The sequence below is a fragment of the Arachis hypogaea genome, chromosome 3 (assembly GCF_003086295.3).
Source record: "Arachis hypogaea cultivar Tifrunner chromosome 3, arahy.Tifrunner.gnm2.J5K5, whole genome shotgun sequence".
Classification (NCBI taxonomy): domain Eukaryota; kingdom Viridiplantae; phylum Streptophyta; class Magnoliopsida; order Fabales; family Fabaceae; genus Arachis; species Arachis hypogaea.
The window spans coordinates 12,383,084-12,404,521 of NC_092038.1; the positions used below are offsets into that span (position 1 = coordinate 12,383,084).

Consider the following 21,438-nt stretch of genomic DNA (forward strand, 5'->3'; position numbering starts at 1 on the left):
ATAATAATAATACGGACAATAGCAATATACTAGTTTTTTTTTTTTGGTGTATGGAAAGAAATAAAGCAATATACTAGTTTAATATTGAGCAAATATTCCTTTTTTAATGCATGGAAGATTTATTACCTTATTTTATATTTCATTTACCAATAGAGTGGGAGCAATACAAACTATTTATTTTTAATTTGATCTCCTTTCCACATGGTTTGATTATTTATTTTGAATTGTTGGTTTCATCCATATTACTATTGAAGCAGTATCCATCTTTAGAAAGATTTATGAGACAAGAAACCAAGTTTGAAAAGACAATAACAAAAGAATACAAGAGAAACGTTGTAGACTTGGATTTATATGCGAAGCAGCAATAATAATTGTCACACCTATACCCTAAGTTGACCTTTCCAATTAAAGGTTCATCAGTATATAGTCATCATAAGTCGTCAAAGACAAGAAATAATGGGGATTGAAAGCAATAATTTTCGGATAAAATTGTTGCGTATATATAGCAACCCTTCTGTAGTTTGAACCATTCATGTTATAGACTTGGAAAATAGCACAGTTTTTATGAGTTTTATTTATTTATCAATAATACTCTTGGGGGAGTGGAATGTATAGACATAACGTGACGAAGATAGTGAGTTAAATAAAAACGACAGTAAAGACATGAGAGTTTTATTATTGGTCACAAATAATTGCATAAATTAAAATTTTAAATTCCCATTTTTTTAGACTAGTTAACAAACAGACGGAAGATGAAAAAGGACTACAACATATATAGGTATAGAAGACAACAACATGTATGTAGCCCGAATTTGACTCCATGCCACTCCTTTTATGTGAACTAGAACGTTGATGGTTTTCCCTTTTATCATTGAGAGAGAGAGAGAGAACACAATGCTTTAAATAAAGATATCATGGTATACTACTTAATCTAATTTATAAGGCTCTAAAAATATGATAAGACAAGACACTAAGAATAAGACATAAATAATAGAAATATAAAATTGTATTTTTATATCCTGTTTAGTGATAAACTAAAACAAATTATAAATATCTAATTTATTTTAATTTTTTTCATTCAAAAAATTTGAGATGAAAAATATAATAATAAAAAATATAATTATAAAAAATTAAACAAAAATAATAAAAAAATAAAAAATAAGTTATATTTTTTATTAATATTTTTATGTTTTTTCTGTCAAAATAGATATAAAATACATTAATTTAATATCTCTTGACACATTATTTTTATTTATATCTCTTTTAATAAATATAATTTTGTGTTTGTATTTCTGTCTCAATATCCTGATAAAAAAGCGCAAGCCTAAATGAAGAGGACAGTGGTTACGTAATTTTAAAATCTTTGCAATGATACAAGATCTTAATTAAGGAAAGTAATCTTTACGTGCAATTATGTGTAAGGCACAAAATATCATAACGATGTGATGATTTTTTTTGTTTAAATTAAATAAAGATATGAGTAAAACTCCAAATAAATTTTTGAATTTTTTTTTTAATCGACCCCTACTTTAGTTTCTAATCTTTGTTTATAAGAATGTTTATGGGTATCGGTAATTTGATTAATCGATAAAATATTAATGCTGTCCGATTTAATTAGTTCTATACCTATTGGGTATTATTCGATGTCATGTATTATTTCTCTTAAAAATTTAAGTTGATAAAAAAACGTAACGTAAATAATTATATCTTTAATACTTAATTACATCCGTCATTAATTGATTTGATATCGGTTTTATGATTGCAAAATTCAAACTAATTCAATTACCCAAATGGTTTTATATTACATTTAAAAAAATAAAATATATATACCTTAAAGATCAGTTTTAAACTTTCAAGATTTAAAGTTTGTCAAATTATAAAATTAAATAATATTTATTTAAGTATAAATTTGATCGATGATATATTGTGATTTATTTTTTTCACTAGTACATATATTTAATTTTGAATCAAATACCTAATTATTCGAACTGATTTGATCCAGATTTAATCGTTTTATATTAGTTCAGGTTCACTTAAAAAAAATCTTTTACTTTTAATCCACTCTAAACCGATTAAATTTCATCAATTTAGTTATTATTTTTACTAAATTTGTAAACTTGAATCAATCCGACCCATGAACATAGATATCTATTTGTTTATCAAGAATTAATCTTAGAATTTTAAATTAGGAGATTAATCTGAATTGTTTTAGTAAATTTTGATAGTTTATAATTGAAACTAAAATATTTTTATTAGAAACTGATGTGTCTTATAATTTAAAAATTTAAAGCCTATGACTAAACAAAAAAACCCTAAAGTAATTACTCAAAAAATGTAAAGATCAATTTAATTAGAATTTTATTCTAAAAATATAATTCAATTTAAAGAACACTATAAATAATTGTTTTCAATAATAAATATAAAAATATATAATTAAATATTTGTATAAAATTTCTCTAATTAAAAATAAAAAATTTTGGAAGTTAATAGTTTTTAGTCATTTTAATTAGAATAAAAACTAAATTATCTTCAAAAATAAATTTTACCAATTTTTTTTATTTGTTATATATGCTCTTAACTAAGTGTTTGATTTAGTTTAAAACTAGATAAGAGAACTCATAATAACATATTGAAATTGTTATGTATGCTCCAACTAATATCATATCCTTTACTTAGATATTTTTGAAAAGATGAAAAACCAGTTTTATAAACCAGTTTTAAAAATTAGTTTAACCAAATTGTACTGAAACTCAAATAAACCAATTTTATAAGTAAAATAACTAAACTGATCAAACTACAACAGTTTTTATAAACACTTGGTATCTATATGTTGTTTATTCTTTTCGTTCCTAATTGATATAAACACTTGCATATGTATATGTTGTTTTAATGGTATTGTGATTAGAACACTTATTATATAGTGGTAGATTGCTGTCTCTATTAGTTGTCAATAGTTTATTGTTGAGACTGTTTAAGTTAATGTGTCTTTTTTCTCTATTTATATTTGCCTGCTGTTTGTTTATGGTGGAATGAAGTTTTATGAGATAAAAGCGACCCTTGACACAACGATGAAGCATAAAATCCTTGATTTCACATGAAAATATTTATTTTTTTAAATTCATAAAAAAAACATATATTTTGTTTATTTATATGTATTTTTTATTTGACTTAATATATATATATATATATATATATATATATATATATATTACCTTATTTTCTCTATATATCAATTTAATTGAGTTTAAATATTTAAATATTATTAGTGTATGTATGTTATATATCTTTTAAATGTTATATAAATTAAGAAAAGCAAAAAAAAAATTTGCTTTAGATGTAAAAAAAAAAAAAAGCGTAAGAAAAAATTAATAAGGTGTTGTTTTAGATATGACAAAAAGATAACTCTAAATAAACTTAGACAAGTATTGTTTTAGACATAAAAGAAAACAAGAAAAATTATATAAGTGTTGCATTAGATATATAAAAAGACAATTTAAAAAAATTTAGATAAGTGTTATTTTATGTATTAAAAAATACATCTTATAAAAAGTGCTGTAATACAGTTTTTATTGTTGTGTTAACATTGTGTTTAAATTCTCTAAGACAATCCTTACATGAAGTTGTTTTTTTAATAGAAAAGACAACGATTTTTAAAAGTTGTCACGAAAAGAGTTTTTTTTTATGCCAAAAAGCGTTATCTTAGAAAAAATTATCTTTAATCAAAGACATCATTTTTTTTCTATTATGGACAACGTTTTTAAAAAGTTACTTGTATTACCTAACTGCCTTTAACTGAGTGAGTAATAACTCGAAGCTTAAGACAACAGCTATAAGTTGCATTAAAAATATGCGTGACAGTTAAATTGTAAAGATAAACCCCTAGGGCCTTAATGTGGAATAATGTGAACATAGATTGAATAACTGTAAAGGAAGTGTTCCTTTATTATATTGTTAGTTCCTCTCTTCTTTCGGCTTCATCATGGACCTTCTGATCAATGTTTTCGATTCATAGTCTAAAAGCTCTTTGAATCGTACTTAATAACGAATCCACTTTTTCTATTTCAGAATCAAATCTTACCTCAGCATATAGTTGAAAATTTCAGGACTACTGGCCAAGCAATAATAGTGTGATGTTAGATGCATATTATTTTTTTTCAACGTTCTTCTTAATCATTCGTTTTAACATACTCCATATATATTTTCCATTTCATTTTGTATTTTCTCCATCCAACGGTTGACATGAAGGAGATGTAAAACAGTGGATGGATAGCTCAATCGCACCAAGTAATTATTGCTTTTTAAATTTAAAATAATAAATCAGAATGTTCGATTCGTATTTTTAAATAATTAAAAAATTATAGCATCCACAACTCGCATAGTCTAGTATTTTCATAATTTTTTATAATTAAAAAGAATGAAATCACATCTTCAGTTTCAATTATTCTAAATTTTGAAAAATAATTGCAAAACGCATCTTTTAATTTTGCTTTTTGCAAAACAGTACTTATGTTTTGGAAAAACTTAAAAAATGATAATATTTTTGTTAATCACTCATTTTGGTCGCATATAATAAAAATTATGGTTGATATATAAATTTTCTATGCACAAAATATATCTTGTAAGTAATATTTATAAAAATGGTTAGAGATATAAGTATTTACGTATCTTTTCTTTCAGTTTAAATTAAAAAAAAAAATTTACAACAAAAATAATACTATAAAAATTTTGATCTCAATACGTTTTTAAAACAAGAATTCAAGTATTCTTAATTAATTATCTAAATAATAGGAAGCTATGGTTACTTTATCAACTAAATATTGATTATGTTTAAGATTTTAGAAGCTAAGTTTTATGAAAATAGAATAAAACTTTTATAAGTTATGAATAATAAAGTCAACACAATATTGATTAAAATTTTCAAAAACATTAACTAATATATATGAAAGCAATAATTATATGAATTGAGGAGTTGATACACCTCATCACTAACAACAAGGTAAATAATGAGTATGATTAGAATTACCGTTTATGGCAGTGCAAGAATCCCTTTACACTAAAAATGAACACAAACATGATGATCTATCATTGTGTTTGCAAAAGTATGGATTCTACTTAAAAGTTAGAATTGCAAAATCAGCTTTTCTTTTTTTTCTTCCTTTAATTTCCCCCATCCTTTTTAACCTTTTGCAATTTCTCGTTTGACTTTTACACTTTGGATCATTTGTATTTTTTTTGGCATGATTCTCAAGTATATACATACACATATATATTAAATATATTATTATAGTAGTAGATAATAATCATTTTAACATCCCTACAAAAAACAAAGTCAAGGAGACACCATTAATATCCGAATAGGCCAGGCACTAGGTTAACATAATAATGGTGATGGCTAAACGCATTCGTTGAACTTGCTCTCTCACACAACACAAATTTTACACATGCTACTATTGGTATTTATGATGCAGTGACACTAATATGGATATGGGATACGATACGATATAAGACATGTAAATACATAAATTTTAAAATATTATAAGACAGGAAGACATTGAATATATATAAAATATAAAATATTTTTTAGATAAAATACAATAATATTTTTATATTTTATTGATATTAAATTATAAAATAATTTTTTAATTATTTTTAATGTCTTTTTTTAAATGTATAAAGTATTTAAATATTTTTTATTTTAATAAATAATAATATATATTATTTCTAAACTCATTTCAAGAATACATGTTAAGAATAAGACTGAACACGCTGACACGTGATAGAATTTAAGTGTGTTCAAGTGTGTCTGGAAATTTTTTTTTTTAAGACACGGTTGGACACGACAAACACATATATCGAATGAGTGTCGATAAATATCGTGTTTAAAATGTATTTGACACGCGAACACGACAATTCAATAAAATGTCCGTACTTCATAAATTGGTATAAAATTTGGAAAAGAATAAGAAGTTTTTAATATGTTATTATATATAAAAGGAGAGATTTATACACTATAAAAAGTTTTAACTACAGATTTTAATTTATACTACTATGTTTATGTGGGAAGAAAAAAACATTTATTCTATGGAGTATTTTATATTTTTTGTCCACAAATAATGAATTTTAATAAATTTATCAATAAGAATTATTTTTGTCATTAATACCTAAAAATAATTTGTTATAACTCTATTCTTTATCTATTTAAAAATAAAAAATTGGTATTTCATTTAATTTATTTAAGAATATTATATTTATATATATTAAAAGAAATTATAGACAAACATACAATGTGGAATTCCTTGTGTGGGGCACTGCTCATAGACGTGTTAGAGTGGGATACGTCTTTCAAATTGGAGCAGTCCATATAAAATATCAAAGCAATAATTTAACATCACATAGAAATGAGTGAGTTCACACCATTATAATGTAAGTAAATTCATATATTATGATCATTGAGATAAACTTTAGGAGGCTCATTCTTATCAATTTAAGCATTATACAATTAAAGGCCAAAGGACTCCTTATACATATGAAGTATTAGAGCTGACTCTAAAATGATTACAAAAGTAAAATATTACTATTTATAAAAATTAAAGCAATTAGATGTTACATTTAGGTTTAACTCCAATTATACTAACATGGATGTAAATGAAGCAAAACTTTATCTCAATAAGAAAAGAGTTTTTACTTAGAAGTACCGCGTGCACCATGTTTCAATAAGGTTAGAAATATAAATTTAAAAATATAAATTTTAGAAATACTTTTTTTTTTTGACTAAACAAAAAGAAACAAAGAAAAAAAGAGATTATCCTAAATCAACAAGCATAAGATGCTGAAGCTCATCATAAGGTTCCGACCAAATAACATGAGTTGGATTGGTTTTGACCACATATCTCGCCAGCCAATCTGCCACAGCGTTAGCATCACGGGTAATCCATTCAAAATCCACAACTCAAGGTCTTGATAGAAGCTCCTGTATCTTCTGAAGAATATCAACCACATCACAATTTAGCCCATTTGTCGGATTTTTTAAAATGTGCAAAATGTCAAGAGAATATGTTTCGCACACAATATCTCTCAAGCCATAATCCCAAGCTAAAATCAAACCCCCTCCAAACAGCAAAAAGCTCACATCTGATGATAGGCCCTGGAGGATAGCTACTAGAACAACCCGAAATCCAACGCCCATTAGAATCTCTAATAACACAACCAATTCCTGCTAGGTTCTAATAAGAAAATAGACTCGCATCACAATTAACTTTAAAAGTGTCACCTGTTGGAGGTTTCCACCTCCTTCGATCCTTGAAAGTTATACACTTGGTACTGGCAGACTTTCTTAAATCATTAGCAGTAATCCGAGCCATAGCAACAACCTTATAGTTTGACCACTAATCTCCATTATTGAAAATATCATTGCAACGATGCCTCCACACCCACCAAAGACCCGCCCCTACAATTGCCTCATTGCCCGGCATGACCTTCCGAATCCAAAATTCCAAGAGAGTACCTTCAAATGAATCAATAAGCAAAGGATCCAACATTTGCCAAATGCATCTTGATTTCTCACAATCCCTAAGACAATGCTCCATTGTTTCCAGATCTGCATTGCATCTCGAACATCTGTCCGAATCAGTTAAATGACGCTTGAACCGGAAGGCATTTGTCGGAAGCGCATTTTGTAGACCCAACCACATCATCATCTTTATTTTCTCTGGCAAATTAAGGCGCCAAATCCACCCACAGTTGCTATTTTCGATCGAATTCACTTTCTTTATCAGGAGCCAATGATAACCTTCTCGAGAGCTATAGGCTTTTAGTGATGCGGGCCACCAAATTCATCCGGGCTTCGATTCTGACATTAAAGGAGGCCCAAGACTGTGAAGAAACTGTTTGACCTCATGAGAAATTGGCGTTACAAGCTTATCCCCCTCCCAAGTACCATTGCTCCACAAATCAGCAAGAGAAAAATTTGTTTCAGATATGTGAACATAAGACGTAAGCTCACAAAGTTTGCCAAGAGGACTCCACTCATCATACCAAATCGATTGTTGCATATTTCCCATCGAAATCCTTCTTTTAAGATATCATAAGCCTTTAGAATATTCCTCCAAGTAGTTGAGGCATTGTGACAATGAATGCTGCCCAAGTTCTTGGAGTTCTGGAGGTATTTGTGAGTTAGAACCTGCACCCACAACTTGTTCTTATTATTCAGACAATCCCAAACCAACTTGCCAAGTAGAGCCATGTTCGCACAGAGAGTATCTCTAACACCCAAGCCACCTGCCTTCTTAGAAGTTATAGCAATGTCCCACTTGACCAACGGCAACCCTCTCCCATTCGCTTGACCTTTCCATAAGAACTGACGCATCAAAGAATCAATCTTGTCGCACGCATACTTCGGAAAAAGGAAAACTTGCATATTGTAAACCGGAATAGAAGCCATCACCGTATTCACAAGACAAAGTCTGCCTGCCTTGTTAAGCAAGCACCCTTTCCAACTAGCAAGTTTTCTCTGTATCTTGTCAATGACCTCCTGCGCCATCTTCCTAGAAGCCCTATCATGACCAATATTAACTCCCAAATATCTTCCCAGATCTTGACAAAATCGGATACTAGAGATCCCTGAAAGCACCTCTTTTCTTCTCGCTGAAACATTCTTAGAACATTGAGCCTTAGATTTATGGATATTCACCTTCAGTCCCGACGCTTGGGTAAACATATCCAGTGTCTTCATAACCTCTGTCACCTGAGTTTTTGTTGCTTTACAGAATAGTAAGAGATCATCAGCAAACATCAAGTGAGAGATTTTTGGGCCATGTCTAGAAACAGATACGGGGATCCAGGATCCTTAAGAGACTTTATGCGATATAAGACAAGAAAGATTCTCCATACAGAGCACAAAAAGGTAAGGGGACATGGGATCCCCCTGTCTCAGCCCCCTCATGGGTTTAAAGCTTTGAAGCCTATTACCATTCCACAGAATAGACAAAGAGGACGAAGTCACACAAGTCATGATAAGATTAATAGTAGCCACAGGAAAACCAAATTTGATCAAGGAAGTTTCAAGGAATCTCCAGTCTACTCTGTCATAGGCTTTTTCAAGATCAATCTTAAATGCCATAGAACCCTTCTTCGACTTGGTTTTCCTCATGAAATACATTATTTCTTGCGCAATTATTATATTTTCCGTTGTTCCTCTCTCTGGAATAAAACCACCCTGAAGCGGTCCAATGATCTCAGAAAGAAAAGGACGAAACCTATTAACAAGGACTTTTGTAATCATTTTGTAAATCACATTACATAAACTAATAGGACAAAAATCTTTCAGGTAAGACGGAGCTTCAACTTTGGAGATCAGAACAATGAATGTGTCAAACACAGCCGCACTGATGTTCTCACCTGCAAAGGCTTTCTTCACTAAGCCCCACACATCACTGCTAAGAGATTCCCAAAATTCTTTATAAAAGAGAGTTTGAAATCCATATGGACCCGGAGCCTTGAAAGAATTCATGCCGGACACAGCTCTTTTCACCTCTTCGAGAGCTATTGGTTCAACAAGCTTTTGGTAGGCCTCTCTACTAAGAGAAGGACAAGGGAATTCCCCCATGGCATCCAAATTAACTGCCTCCCTTGTAGAGAAAAGTTTTTGAAAGAAAGAGTTTGTTTCCGATTCCAAAACCGTCGCCTCAGAAGACCAAGTGCCATCTTCAAGAAACAATCCATGAATCTTGTTCCTTTTTCGCCTGATATCGTGTGAAGATGAAAAAATTTAGTATTTCGGTCTCCACATCTAATCCACTTTTCTCTAGATTTTTGGTACCACATTAGCTCTTCTTGGAGGAGAATAGAGTTCAGCTCCTCATGCAAACCTTGCTCTTTAATCCGCTGCTCCGGGTCTTCCCATCTTTCCAAAGACACTTGAATATTATTTAGTTGTCTTTCAAGCTCCCTCTTTTTAACAAACACATTTCCAAAAATCTCTTTATTGAAATTAAGCACATCCTTTTGGACTTCAAGCAAACTCTTAATAACATCTAGGGCTCCTTTACTCCAAGCTGTATGAACAATATCCCGAAAGAGGGGGTGGGTTAACCAAGCAGCCAGGAATCGAAAAGAACGGTTACCTTTCTTAGCAGTCCCTTCCTTCTTGCATCTAATGAGCAAGGGGGAATGATCAGAATGAAGACGCGCTAACACCTCATTATATGCCTCCGGGAATAAAAGGCGCCACTCTTGATTGATCACCGCTCTATCCAATTTTTTTGCTACCTACAGCCCACCTTTCACCTTTCGAAACCAAGTAAAATTTCTCCCAATAGCCTCCATATCAAACAAATTACATTCAGCCAAGGTTTCAGCAAACTTCTCCGATCTTGCATTATAAAAGGAACCTCCTCTCACCTCGTTCTGCATCAGAATATCATTAAAATCACCTAGCACAATCCAAGGGCCTTGAATCATATTAGAGACCCTGATCAAATCATTCCACAACCTCATACGCCGATGAACATGAGGATTAGCATACACAACACTACAAAAACTAGAAAAAGCACCCATCTGAATCTCAAGGCTAATACACTGATCAACTGCATCTAAAATTTTCACTGATATTGAAGGATTAGAACATAAAATCCAAATTTCTTTACTGTGACTACTTGCCTCTACAACACCAACATCCCGATAACCAAGCTTGCTCCAGAAATATTTCAAACGCTCAAAGAGTACATGAGTTTCCAGAATAATAAAAAAAGTTGGATGATATTTGCTAACTAACTCTTTGCAGTGAACTCGGGCCAATTTGTTAGAAGCCCCTCTAATATTCCAGAAAAGAAAATTGATATCTATATTATCCATAAAACTAAATTATCAAAAAAGACACCAACCTCAGGCGAGGACCTTTATGAAGAAGTAGACGGGCCGCCAGAATTTTTTGAGAGTCCTGTTTCTCCATTCCCAACACTTGTTCTCGAGCACTCCCCATCGCATTAGCCTCCTTGCCATGCAATGTAACCTCATCTTTCTCCACATAATCTGTAACTGACGTGGACAAATTGGGATTGTTACCAAATTCAAAATCTTTCTCCATTTGGTTTCCTAAGCGTTGGCCACTCAGATCCGTTGCCTTCCTCACCGCCCCATCACTGCGAGTCTCATCCCCGGACTTAACATCTACTGCCTCTCCCTTGCATGTGACTGCGGTATGGCCGAAACAGTTGCACTTCTCACATAACAACTGCAGGCATTCGTACTCCACATCATATTCATAGCCATCAACAATAATCTTCCGAACAACCGGTAATCCAAGATTTACTTGAACGCAGGCACGAGCAAATTTGCCTCTTTCTGCCGATTTAGTCGCTAAATCAATCTTTATGGGTTTACCAATAGCAGAAGCAATTCGCATCATAGCTCTCTCGTGATAGTACCATATGTTTAATCCAACAATTTTTACCCAGACCATCGTATCCCCAAAAGAGTCTTCGCATGGTCTAAAATCTGACGACCACGGCTTAACCGCGATGTAGTGGCCTAATATCAACCATGGACCTCCTAACAGGACCTTCTCTCTGTCCTCGTTGTGATCAAACTTGACTAGGAAATAACCAAAGTCCACGTCGAGAACCTCGTAGCCACCCTTGAGTCTCCATATCCCCTTCAATTTATGAACCAAGGCCGTATAACTGAAGTGTTTTCCCAGAACTTTAATCACAATAGAATTTTAGAAATACTTAAAAGAAAGAAAAGGCAAGTGTAATATTAAAAGACCTCAAGAAAAGTTTAATTTCTATATATAGTTTGCCGGTTTTTAAATAAATTTAAAAATAGCCAATAAATTAAACTAAATGTATTTTTTAGCCAACATGAGACATGTTATGAATGGAGTGGTATAATTTATACAAAAATCTAGGTGATTAAGAATTTTTTTTACCAATATATTGTTAACAATCACGTTTTGCTTTTCATCATTCACAAAAAGAAAACAGAACATGTTTATTTGTTTTAACTTATATTAATTATATATTGACTGCAAAAATGTTAGCTCTATAACATGAATTATTTTATTATCTTTTAATATTTGCCCCTAATTTTTAAATCTTACCAGTTTTCAACTCGTGCGATACAAGGGTAAGTTATGAATATTTGAGCGGTAAAACATCATAAAATGCTTATAATAGCACGTTTTATAAACTAGGGTAGCATTCAGTGTAATTATCGGAGAAAAAACAACAAATTAAAAACAATATACACGTGATTCAGAAGCGGTCAGAAGCAGAGTTTTACTTACAATGGTGTTTGTAAAAAGTCGTCTCAACATTTATGAATATTTCTAGTTTCGTGTCCTATATATGTATCTTCATAACTTCATATAATCATCCCCAAATTGTTCATGGAAACTGGAAACATCTAACACATATGACTGCCTATTTTAATTCTAACACCTAAGTTAGCACACGTTGGAAAATTCTATTTTTAGAATTCGATTAATATCATTTTAATAAATATTATATGATTTTTTACATTTAAAAACATTATAATTAATTAAAAAGTGTCAATGTTCTATGCTATCTGTTTTGCCACTTCAACAAATTTGGCCTACTTTGTGTGTAATCTTCAAATCTTATAATTAATATACAATAATTTACTAAATTTCTCTTGGAACATCAAACTCATTTAAACAATAAAACTAATCATTTTAAGGTATGGCATCAATTAATAATAGCATGTATATTATATTATTCAACCAAAAATAAAACAAACTCAATACAAGGAAAAGGGGAGAGGCCAATTAAGTATTCAATGAATGGAAAAACCCCAATATATAAGGCAATAAGCATAAATAATTTTTTTTTTAGTCAATGGTTATTGCATATACAAGATATAATTTGAACATCCAACATTTACTTAAACGTTCTAATAAGCTAACCATTATATCAACCAACTTGGTTAGCATAACTATTATTATTGTTGTTATATGTGTCCAAATTTATCCCAAGTTGTAACTATAAACTTTTTTTTTTATGGTCAACGTCCATTGGGAGGAACAAAAGGACAGTTAGAATAGAAGAAAAGGCCAAAGCCCAAGTCCAAAGCTTTGGTCAATAGTGTGGGCCATTCAAAAATGTTGACATGATTTGTGAAGGTTCCATGCTAACTTTTAAAAATCTTGTTCATTGTCTCAGCATTTAACATTGATAAATTAATGATAAATATTTAAAATTAAATATTTGAAGAAAATAGATATAAATAAATACTAGAATTAAAACAAATATCATGAATTTTATTTACAGGTAAGAAAAATAATTCTTCCTTTAATTTTCGTCATACCATTGTTATTTACTATACATTTGGTCATAGGATATTGAGTCTGAGTCTTAATTATCGGGGTAGAAAATTGTGTCTATCATTTTTCTTTCTTTTATTTTTCATCCGGTTTTTTTTTTTGGTCTCATATTATTGCCTTTACATATTTTTTATTCGAAGTCTGAATTTTATTTTGAGCCTGAACAGTTTTTTAGCTCTGTGGGGCCGAATAAGATGAGGTTGCGAAGAAGAAAAAAAGAGATGGGTTTTGTGGTATGGGCTGAATGTCAATCCTAATGGATAAAGACATAAATAAATTTGACCCAAAAAATGACATAAATAATTGAATATAATTCTTGGGCCTAAAGACTTCATATTTCAAGGAAAGAACTTTTGACACTAAAAAAGTATGTTTCTTGCTAAACAAAATAAACTTTGGCAGCCAATAGGGTTGGTCTAGTTGTTAACTCATTAGTTCACTTAAGTAAATGCAGTTTGGGAGAAGATTTCAAATTTCGTCTTGTGCATATGCAAACCCTTAAACAAAGCTCAAATAAGTGATGAATTAGTTTTTTACCGGATTAGGGGTTATTGCAGGAAACAAAAGAAATTAGCTTGGGCTACTACTTAACTTAATAACATATTTCATATAAAACGTAGAAAATTCGTTATTGTATAGGACAGTTTGGCCGAGTGGTCTAAGGCGCCAGATTTAGGCTCTGGTCCGAAAAGGCGTGGGTTCAAATCCCACAGCTGTCATTTTTCCTCATCACGTTTTGGTTTTTTATTTTTTATTTATTTACATATTAGTTTATATATATGTCCACACTTTCTAAAGCACGAGAACACAGTGTGACAAGATCCGCACTCCATGTGCTCTCTTACTACAAAATCATAAAACATTTACTAAAATTATTTATCTTAAAAATATAAATTAATAAATAAAAATATATAAATTATTATATTTCTAACAAATATCATAGATATATATATTTAGAAAAAGCAAATATTTAGCTAATATGTATAAGAGCACATATTAAAATTATCGATTAAAGTTTTTTTTTAATAAAAAAGTACAAAGTTTAAGTTTTTCATCTATTTATTATACATTTACTAAAATAAAGAATTAAAATTTTTTTGCTACTTCAGTAAATCCAAATAAGAATCATGCTACTACGCTCACTAATAAAACTGTTATACTATCAAATAAGATATATATATAATTCATATCAGCCTATGACGAATTACACTAGCTCACTTCCTAAACTCTTGCATGTATCAAAGTACTTACTATATATATATGAGTTAATAATAGTGATTACAATATATGCGTGTTGCTTAGCTCATATTTACGTGATGCGATTATTAATAAATAATGATGTATTATTAGATCATGATATGAAACGCGTGCAAAACAAACCAATTTTCAACAAATTAAAAAGTGAAAATGGATATGCTTGCTTTTGAATTCTCTTTTTAGAACTTTTTTTAAAAAAAATATTTTTAAGTGTTTAGATTAACTTTTTTTCATATATGAAAATTGAATTTTCCTTTTATTTTTTACGTCAAGAATTTTTAATAATTAAATGTGCTTTAATTTTTAAACTTATCTAAACAGGAAATCTAATAAAATAAGTACTTCTTTAATTAAAACTAATTCAAAGGTATAGATATAAGGTGTAGTCTATGGTGGCCACAAGTTTTGGTGCCTATAGCTATGGACTTCACAAATGATATTTTCAACCAAATAAAATAAAAAATTGAAGCACGTTTTAGTTTTATTAATAAATAATAACATGTTTATGAGTGTAAATAAAAGAAAAAATTAGATCATTTATCATATTTTTTGACAAAAAAAATGATCTATTGTTTTTTCTCGTCGTCGGAAATGAAATCGCTACCAATGCCCAAAATTTAAAAATGATAGTATTTAAAAATACTTACATTGCATTAATTTTTTTCTCACGTTAATAAATAATTATTTATATCTTTTATTTTTAATTAAAATAATCATTTTATTCTGCAATAAAAATTTTGAAGTCTAAAGTTACTGTTATTAATTAAATTTTAATATTAGTAAAGTGAAATTTAAAATTATTAGTTACAAAAAAGAAAAGTATAAGTAGATAATGAAAATATTAATGCAATGTAAGTATTTTTAGATACTATCATTTTTTAAATTTTGGGCATTGGTAGCGACTTCATTTTCGACGACGAGAGAAAACGATAAATTATTTTTTTTGTCAAGAAATATGATAAATAGTCTAATAATTTTTTTCTTTTATTTACACTCATAAACATGTCATTATTTATTAATAGAACTAAAACGTGCTTCAATTTTTTATTTTATTTGATTAAAAATATCATTTTGTGAAGTTTATAGCCACCATAGACACCAAAACTTGTGGCCACCATAGACTACACCTAGATATAATGTTCTCTGCTACTTTTTTGTTCATGCACCAATGTATATTGCTTACCAATTAGTCTTTGTCTCATATCATATCGAATGATATATTATATTGTTTTATTTTTCTCCTTTTTTCCTTGTCTGAAATTATTTAGCTTTACACTGTTGTTGACAATAGCTCTGATTTTCCACTTGCACGTTTGTTGTTAGGATAAGAAGATATAATATTATACATAATTAAAAATTAGAAAAGAAAAAGGAAGTTGTTTATTTATTGGGTTTGTAACGCTTTTTGTAGTTGATTGCTTTGCGGATTTAATGGCTTTCATCACTTCCGACCATTGGTATGTTATTTTTGTTATGCATCACGTGCGTTTTATTGGTATCTAAGTTTACAAAGAACATGCATTTTGATGAATCCAAGAGCATATGATCCTATAGTCTGCATATGCTGTTATATGCTTCTAAATTCAGCTTTATTCTAGGGATTTTATAAGAATTTGGACTCTTCAATTTCAATAGAAATTTTACGATTTTCTACTTCTCTAATCATCGGCAATTGTACGAATAAAGCTAATCTGGTTTAAGTCATATGGCTATTTGAATTTTTATTTTCTATTTTTTAATAAGAAAGACAACAAAATCAATTTAAATTATTTCATGTTGAAGTTAATTGATGGATCAAAACAATCTATAAAGACTTCTTTCACAACAAGCACGAAAGAAGACTCCTATTACATGTATCTTTATTCATTAATTTAGAGTGTATTTAGTATACAACAACATTGAATTGATTGGATCTTATAATCAAATTCTTTATTTAAAATTAAAAAATAGCAATTCAATTGAATTTACATTTGTTCCTTAGAAGTTGGGAAGCCACAACCTCTTTCTTACTTAGTGAGGATACCATCTTGTATGTGCGCCTCTTATCAGCATGCTTTTCACGCACCATGCTTCTTCTTTTATATATATATATATATATATATATATATATATATATATATTATTTTTTTTTTGTGGACATCGAAGGTTAGAGATCTCAAAAAAAAAAAATAGGGAGTAACAAATTAAGCAATTTCTCTCCATTTGAGGTTCCATAGCATCAAGGGTCAGAGGATGTGTAAATAAGGAACAATTAGAATATAAAAAATGTGGAGATCATAAAAAAATTATTGACCTTTTTTGGGTAATAAATCAGTCATACAATTAGCTTTTCGTAAGGTCTAGTTTAAATTTTGGTTTTAGCCTGCATAAATTTTGACATTTTCAACAAGAGAGTAGTAGGGTATGAGGAAGTACAATCATCTCTGATCAAGTTAATTATCACCGGAGAATCCGGTTCAACAAGAAGATTTTGAAATGCATTTGCAACAGCAATTTGACTCAAATGACCTCTATCTCAAATCTTAGCATGAGTTATGGAGCTTCTAATATTATAGGAGAAAGCTTTAATGAACCTACCAAGGTGGTCTCGAAAGATTCCTCCACAAATTGCATGATTATTACTACCATAGAACGATCCATCAATATTTATCTTAATGTAACCATCTTGAGGAGGCATCCATTTAATAAGGGAGTTCGAATATGAGTTAGTCTTTAAGTGAAGAATACTCAGCTTCAAATAATTATAAATCTCATTTGTCCTAGCTTTATGACAGCAATGGCAGACATCGGGATGGTAACTTTTTCATCAAAAACCATCTTATTGCAAAAGTGCCAGAGACAAGAAGTAGTAACACCAAATAAACAAGACCATTGATCTTTGGTAGATAGATTGCTAATAAAGCAATCCCTGCGGTTGTGGATGAAGAAATTATTATTCTTGACACGAGGTATCAGTGCTTGCCAAATCACAGTTATAAAGGGACAATGCCTTATAATATGGAGAGTAGTCTCTTTGTTCCAGCCGCATTTTGAGTACCTTGCTGATAGGCTCATATGTCTTCCACGCCTCTTTGCATTTGAAAGGATGGCATTCTGACTTGCTAGCTACATAAAAGATCTAACTCTCTCCGGGACCTTCCAATTCTAAACCAATTTGAACAAACGATAGCTTTTTCTAAAGAATTGTAAGCAGTCTTCAAGGTGAAACTGCCATTTGATGAGAGATCTCAGGCAATCCTATCCAAGTTCTTCCAAGGAGACGGCAGAGAGATGCACAAAATTTGATCAACCAAATCAACCAGCAGCGAGCTCCATAGACTATCTACATCCCAACCACCTGAAATGGATAAGAAATCATTTAGAGATAAATTTAAATAAGTGGAGTTTAGAGATTGGATAGCATGCTTTTTCAGCTCTCGAACTTTGAGGATTCAGTTATTCTCCCAAAATTTGATCTTTTTAGCATAGTCCCCTCTCCAAAGGTTAGACTCATCCCTTTTTCTTCTTGTGTCTAGTACAATGTGATTTTCACATTTGTAGTTGGCTCTCAAAACTTTAGTCCACAAGTTTTCCCTTTTCTCCCCTATCCCCCAACGATTTTCATCATGAAAGCTCTAATGAGAGAGCTAGCGTGATGAATGCCTAAGCTATCGGTAACCTTCGGTCTTGCCACCTTCGTCCAACTTAGGAGATGAACTTTCTTAGACTGCTCTAAGGTACCCCGCAGAAAATTCCTGCATTTTTGATCAATAATATCACAAGTAGACACAGATAAAACAGCAGTTTACATAGTATAACTAGGAATAATAGAAAGGATAGATCTCAGCAGGGTGGTTCTTCCTGCAAGGGATAAAGAAGAGGCTTTCTAATTATTGAGCCTAGAGTTCATAATGTTGATGATCCCTTGATAAGTATCTTTGGTAACCTTAGAATGCAAAAGAGAAACTCTATGATATTTTTCCAAATTATCTGTTCTCGCAAACTGCAAAGCTTCATTAATCTCAGTTCTAACATTATGACACACATTATCAGAAAAATAAATTTTAGTCTTCTCATTGTTAACCTTCTGCCCACAAAAAGCTACCAACACCTTGTTTATCACCTCTGCTTGATCTACACTAACTTCGGACAAAATGATAAGGTTATCAGCAGAACATAAGTGTGAGAGGTTAGGACCATTACTTCCTACTCGAATTGGCTTCCAAAGATTATGCTCAACTGCCACATTAATAAGTTGAGATAGTCGCTCCATGCAAAGTACAAAAATATATGGTGATATGAGGTCTCCTTGATGAATGCCTCTTGAGGGAGAGATCTCATCCACGGTTTCCTTATTTCACAGAACCCTCAATCTAGTAGTCGTAATGCAAGTGTAGACTAGTTGGATAAAAAGTTGGGGAAAGCCAATATCTTCTAAGGTATCTTTGATGAAACTCCATTTCAGTCTGTCATATGCTTTTTCAAGGTCAATTTTAATCACCATCCACCCTTTCTTGCTCCTCATCGAGTGAATAACCTCTTGAGATATGATAATGTTGTCAGAACCATGACGACCTAGAACAAAGCTACATTGATTAGGTGCTACTAGCTTCTCCATCACCCTTCTAAATATTCTAAACAAGATTTTAGTAATAATCTTATAAGAGATATTACACAGGCTAATCGGATGCATTTGCTTTAGGGAAGTCACATGTTCTAATTTCGGGATAAGAGTAATAAGAGTTTTATTTATCTCTGCTACTCTTTAGGGATCCCTAAAGATACCTTTGATCAAAGCACAGAAGTCGGCCCCCACTATGTCCCACTTACTTTGATAGAAGACAACTTGGATACCATCTTTATCCAATTCTTTAAGGGCCCTATGCTAAATAACGATTATTTGATCTTCTCAATGGAGACGTTGGCGTTGAGGGCAGCAAGCTCAACCTGACTAAGAGGAGGAAATACATGCGTGAGGACAAAGGGAGCAATCAACACATCATCCTTATATAAATTAGTATAAAAGATAGTGGCCATCACTTCAGTAGTCTTTTTTTTCGAAACCCAGTTACCATGTTTATCTTGAAGGGATTCAATTTTGTTTCTTCGTCTTCTAGCCATAGTTGTACTGTAAAAGTACTTGGTATTCCTATCTCTAAACTCAATCTATTTGCATCTAGATTTTTGGAACCAAAGTATCTCCTCTTTATCAAGAATATCCTTATACTCTTGCCATAAATCCATCTGAAGTTTTTTCCAAAAATGATTATTGTTCGTATTAAGAGTATTGGTAATCCCATGGAGCCTTTTTAAGATACAGTTCTCCTGCACTGTATATTTCCAAAAACATCATGGTTCTAAATCATCAGAGCTTTTTGAAAGTCATTTATACAACTAACTCAAGAGTTTTTGTACTCTCAATTTTTTTCAAGAAAGTCTTCAAAGTTAGGATGATTAAGCCAGGCTGCTACAAAGTTAAAAGGTCTCCTACCTCTATGAGGTGCAAGAGTCAGAGCAAGCGAGAGAATGAGGGAGTATGGTCAGATTTAAGTATAAGAAGATGTTTGATTCTAGTCTCAAGGGAGACAGTTTACCATTCCAGATTACAGAGGCCTCTATCTAGTTTCTCAACGAGATTTTCCCTCTTCCAGGTAAAGAGCCACCCAACATAACCCAAATCAAGCAAGCCATAGTCAGAGATGCATTCCTTGAAATCAAGACATACCCCATACTGCTGCCCAGTGGCACCACCTTTTCTTTCATAGTCATGCATCAACGTATTGAAATCGCCCATCAGGCACCAAGATAAGTTGATATCAGACTCGAGAGTTCTCAAGCTATCCCACAGATTTTGCGCAAGAGCCTTTGTAAACTGCCATAAATCGCAGTGAAAAGCCAAGGAATAGAAGAACCACTAGCAACTTTAAGGTGAATAAACTACATACTATGACATAAGACTTCAACATTCCAGATATCCTTATCCCACAAACACCATGTACCACTTGACCGCCTTCTGACTTCCACTATAAAACTATCATCCAAACATGTTCTATCACAAACAAATTTTTCTTTATCACCACTAATGTGGGTCTCAGTTAAAACAATGAAACTGGCACTATACTCTCTTTTCAAGTCTCAAATAAGAGATGAAAAATTCTTTCCCCTAGCACCATGATAATTCCATACCAAAAAATTCATGATAACTAAATAAAAGGAGAAAGTGCGTCAAAAAGACCTAACCAAATTAAGCATTAACGATCACCTTTCTGGCCTTACCCCTTCTCCCTGGAGATATCCGCTCCTTTCCCTTATTGGTGGCTCCCATTTTCATCGTAGCTTCATCCGGAGGTTTCTCTAGTGAAACCTTTTTGTCTTTTACCATCACTTTACCGATTGTCTCCACTTACTTGATAGCGTTGCTGGTATCCTCCCACACAGGAACTTGGTTCCCAGGTTTAATTTTCAGCATATTGACTACTTTGAAAGCTTTCCATTGTTGTTCTTATATAGTCCGCATACTCTCAAGCATGGCTGCTTCCATGGCTTCCATTTCAGGGTTTTTGGAACGAGATTTGTGAGGGAGGGGATTAGAAGTAAAAGCTTCAGAGATCATAGAAATTTTCTCTACGACCTTCTCAATGAGTTTTTACTTGGGCTTAAATCTTTTCTCTGAAATAATCGGCCCCATTTTAGTACTCATTAGGATTTTCGACCCTTGAAATTTTTTTCCTGCTCCAGTTATTTTTTGTATAGACATTATATTTTTCATTCTCATTTGGGCCTGTGTCTCAACTAGCCCATTATGCATGTCCACATCTTCATGGGATTCCTTCTGTTTCTCATTCACATTCACGTCATTCCAC

The 21,438-nt window shown here is 31.4% G+C and overlaps 1 protein-coding gene and 1 non-coding gene across 2 annotated transcripts; one reads left to right on the top strand and one right to left on the bottom strand.

Annotated features, from left to right (window-relative positions):
• Window positions 1-7,385: 7,385 nt before the first annotated feature.
• Window positions 7,386-20,957, bottom strand: LOC140183145 (uncharacterized). Its single transcript, XM_072231167.1, has 9 exons — window positions 20,838-20,957; window positions 20,521-20,598; window positions 20,170-20,447; window positions 10,881-11,678; window positions 10,271-10,690; window positions 9,818-10,150; window positions 8,890-9,740; window positions 7,937-8,757; window positions 7,386-7,766 (listed from the first exon to the last, which is right to left on the bottom strand). The coding sequence occupies exons 1-9, from the start codon at window positions 20,955-20,957 to the stop codon at window positions 7,386-7,388; spliced, it is 4,080 nt and encodes a 1,359-aa protein (XP_072087268.1).
• Window positions 13,979-14,058, top strand: TRNAL-UAG (transfer RNA leucine (anticodon UAG)). The gene has a single exon. It is a non-coding gene; the product is annotated as a tRNA-Leu (tRNA).
• Window positions 20,958-21,438: the final 481 nt, after the last annotated feature.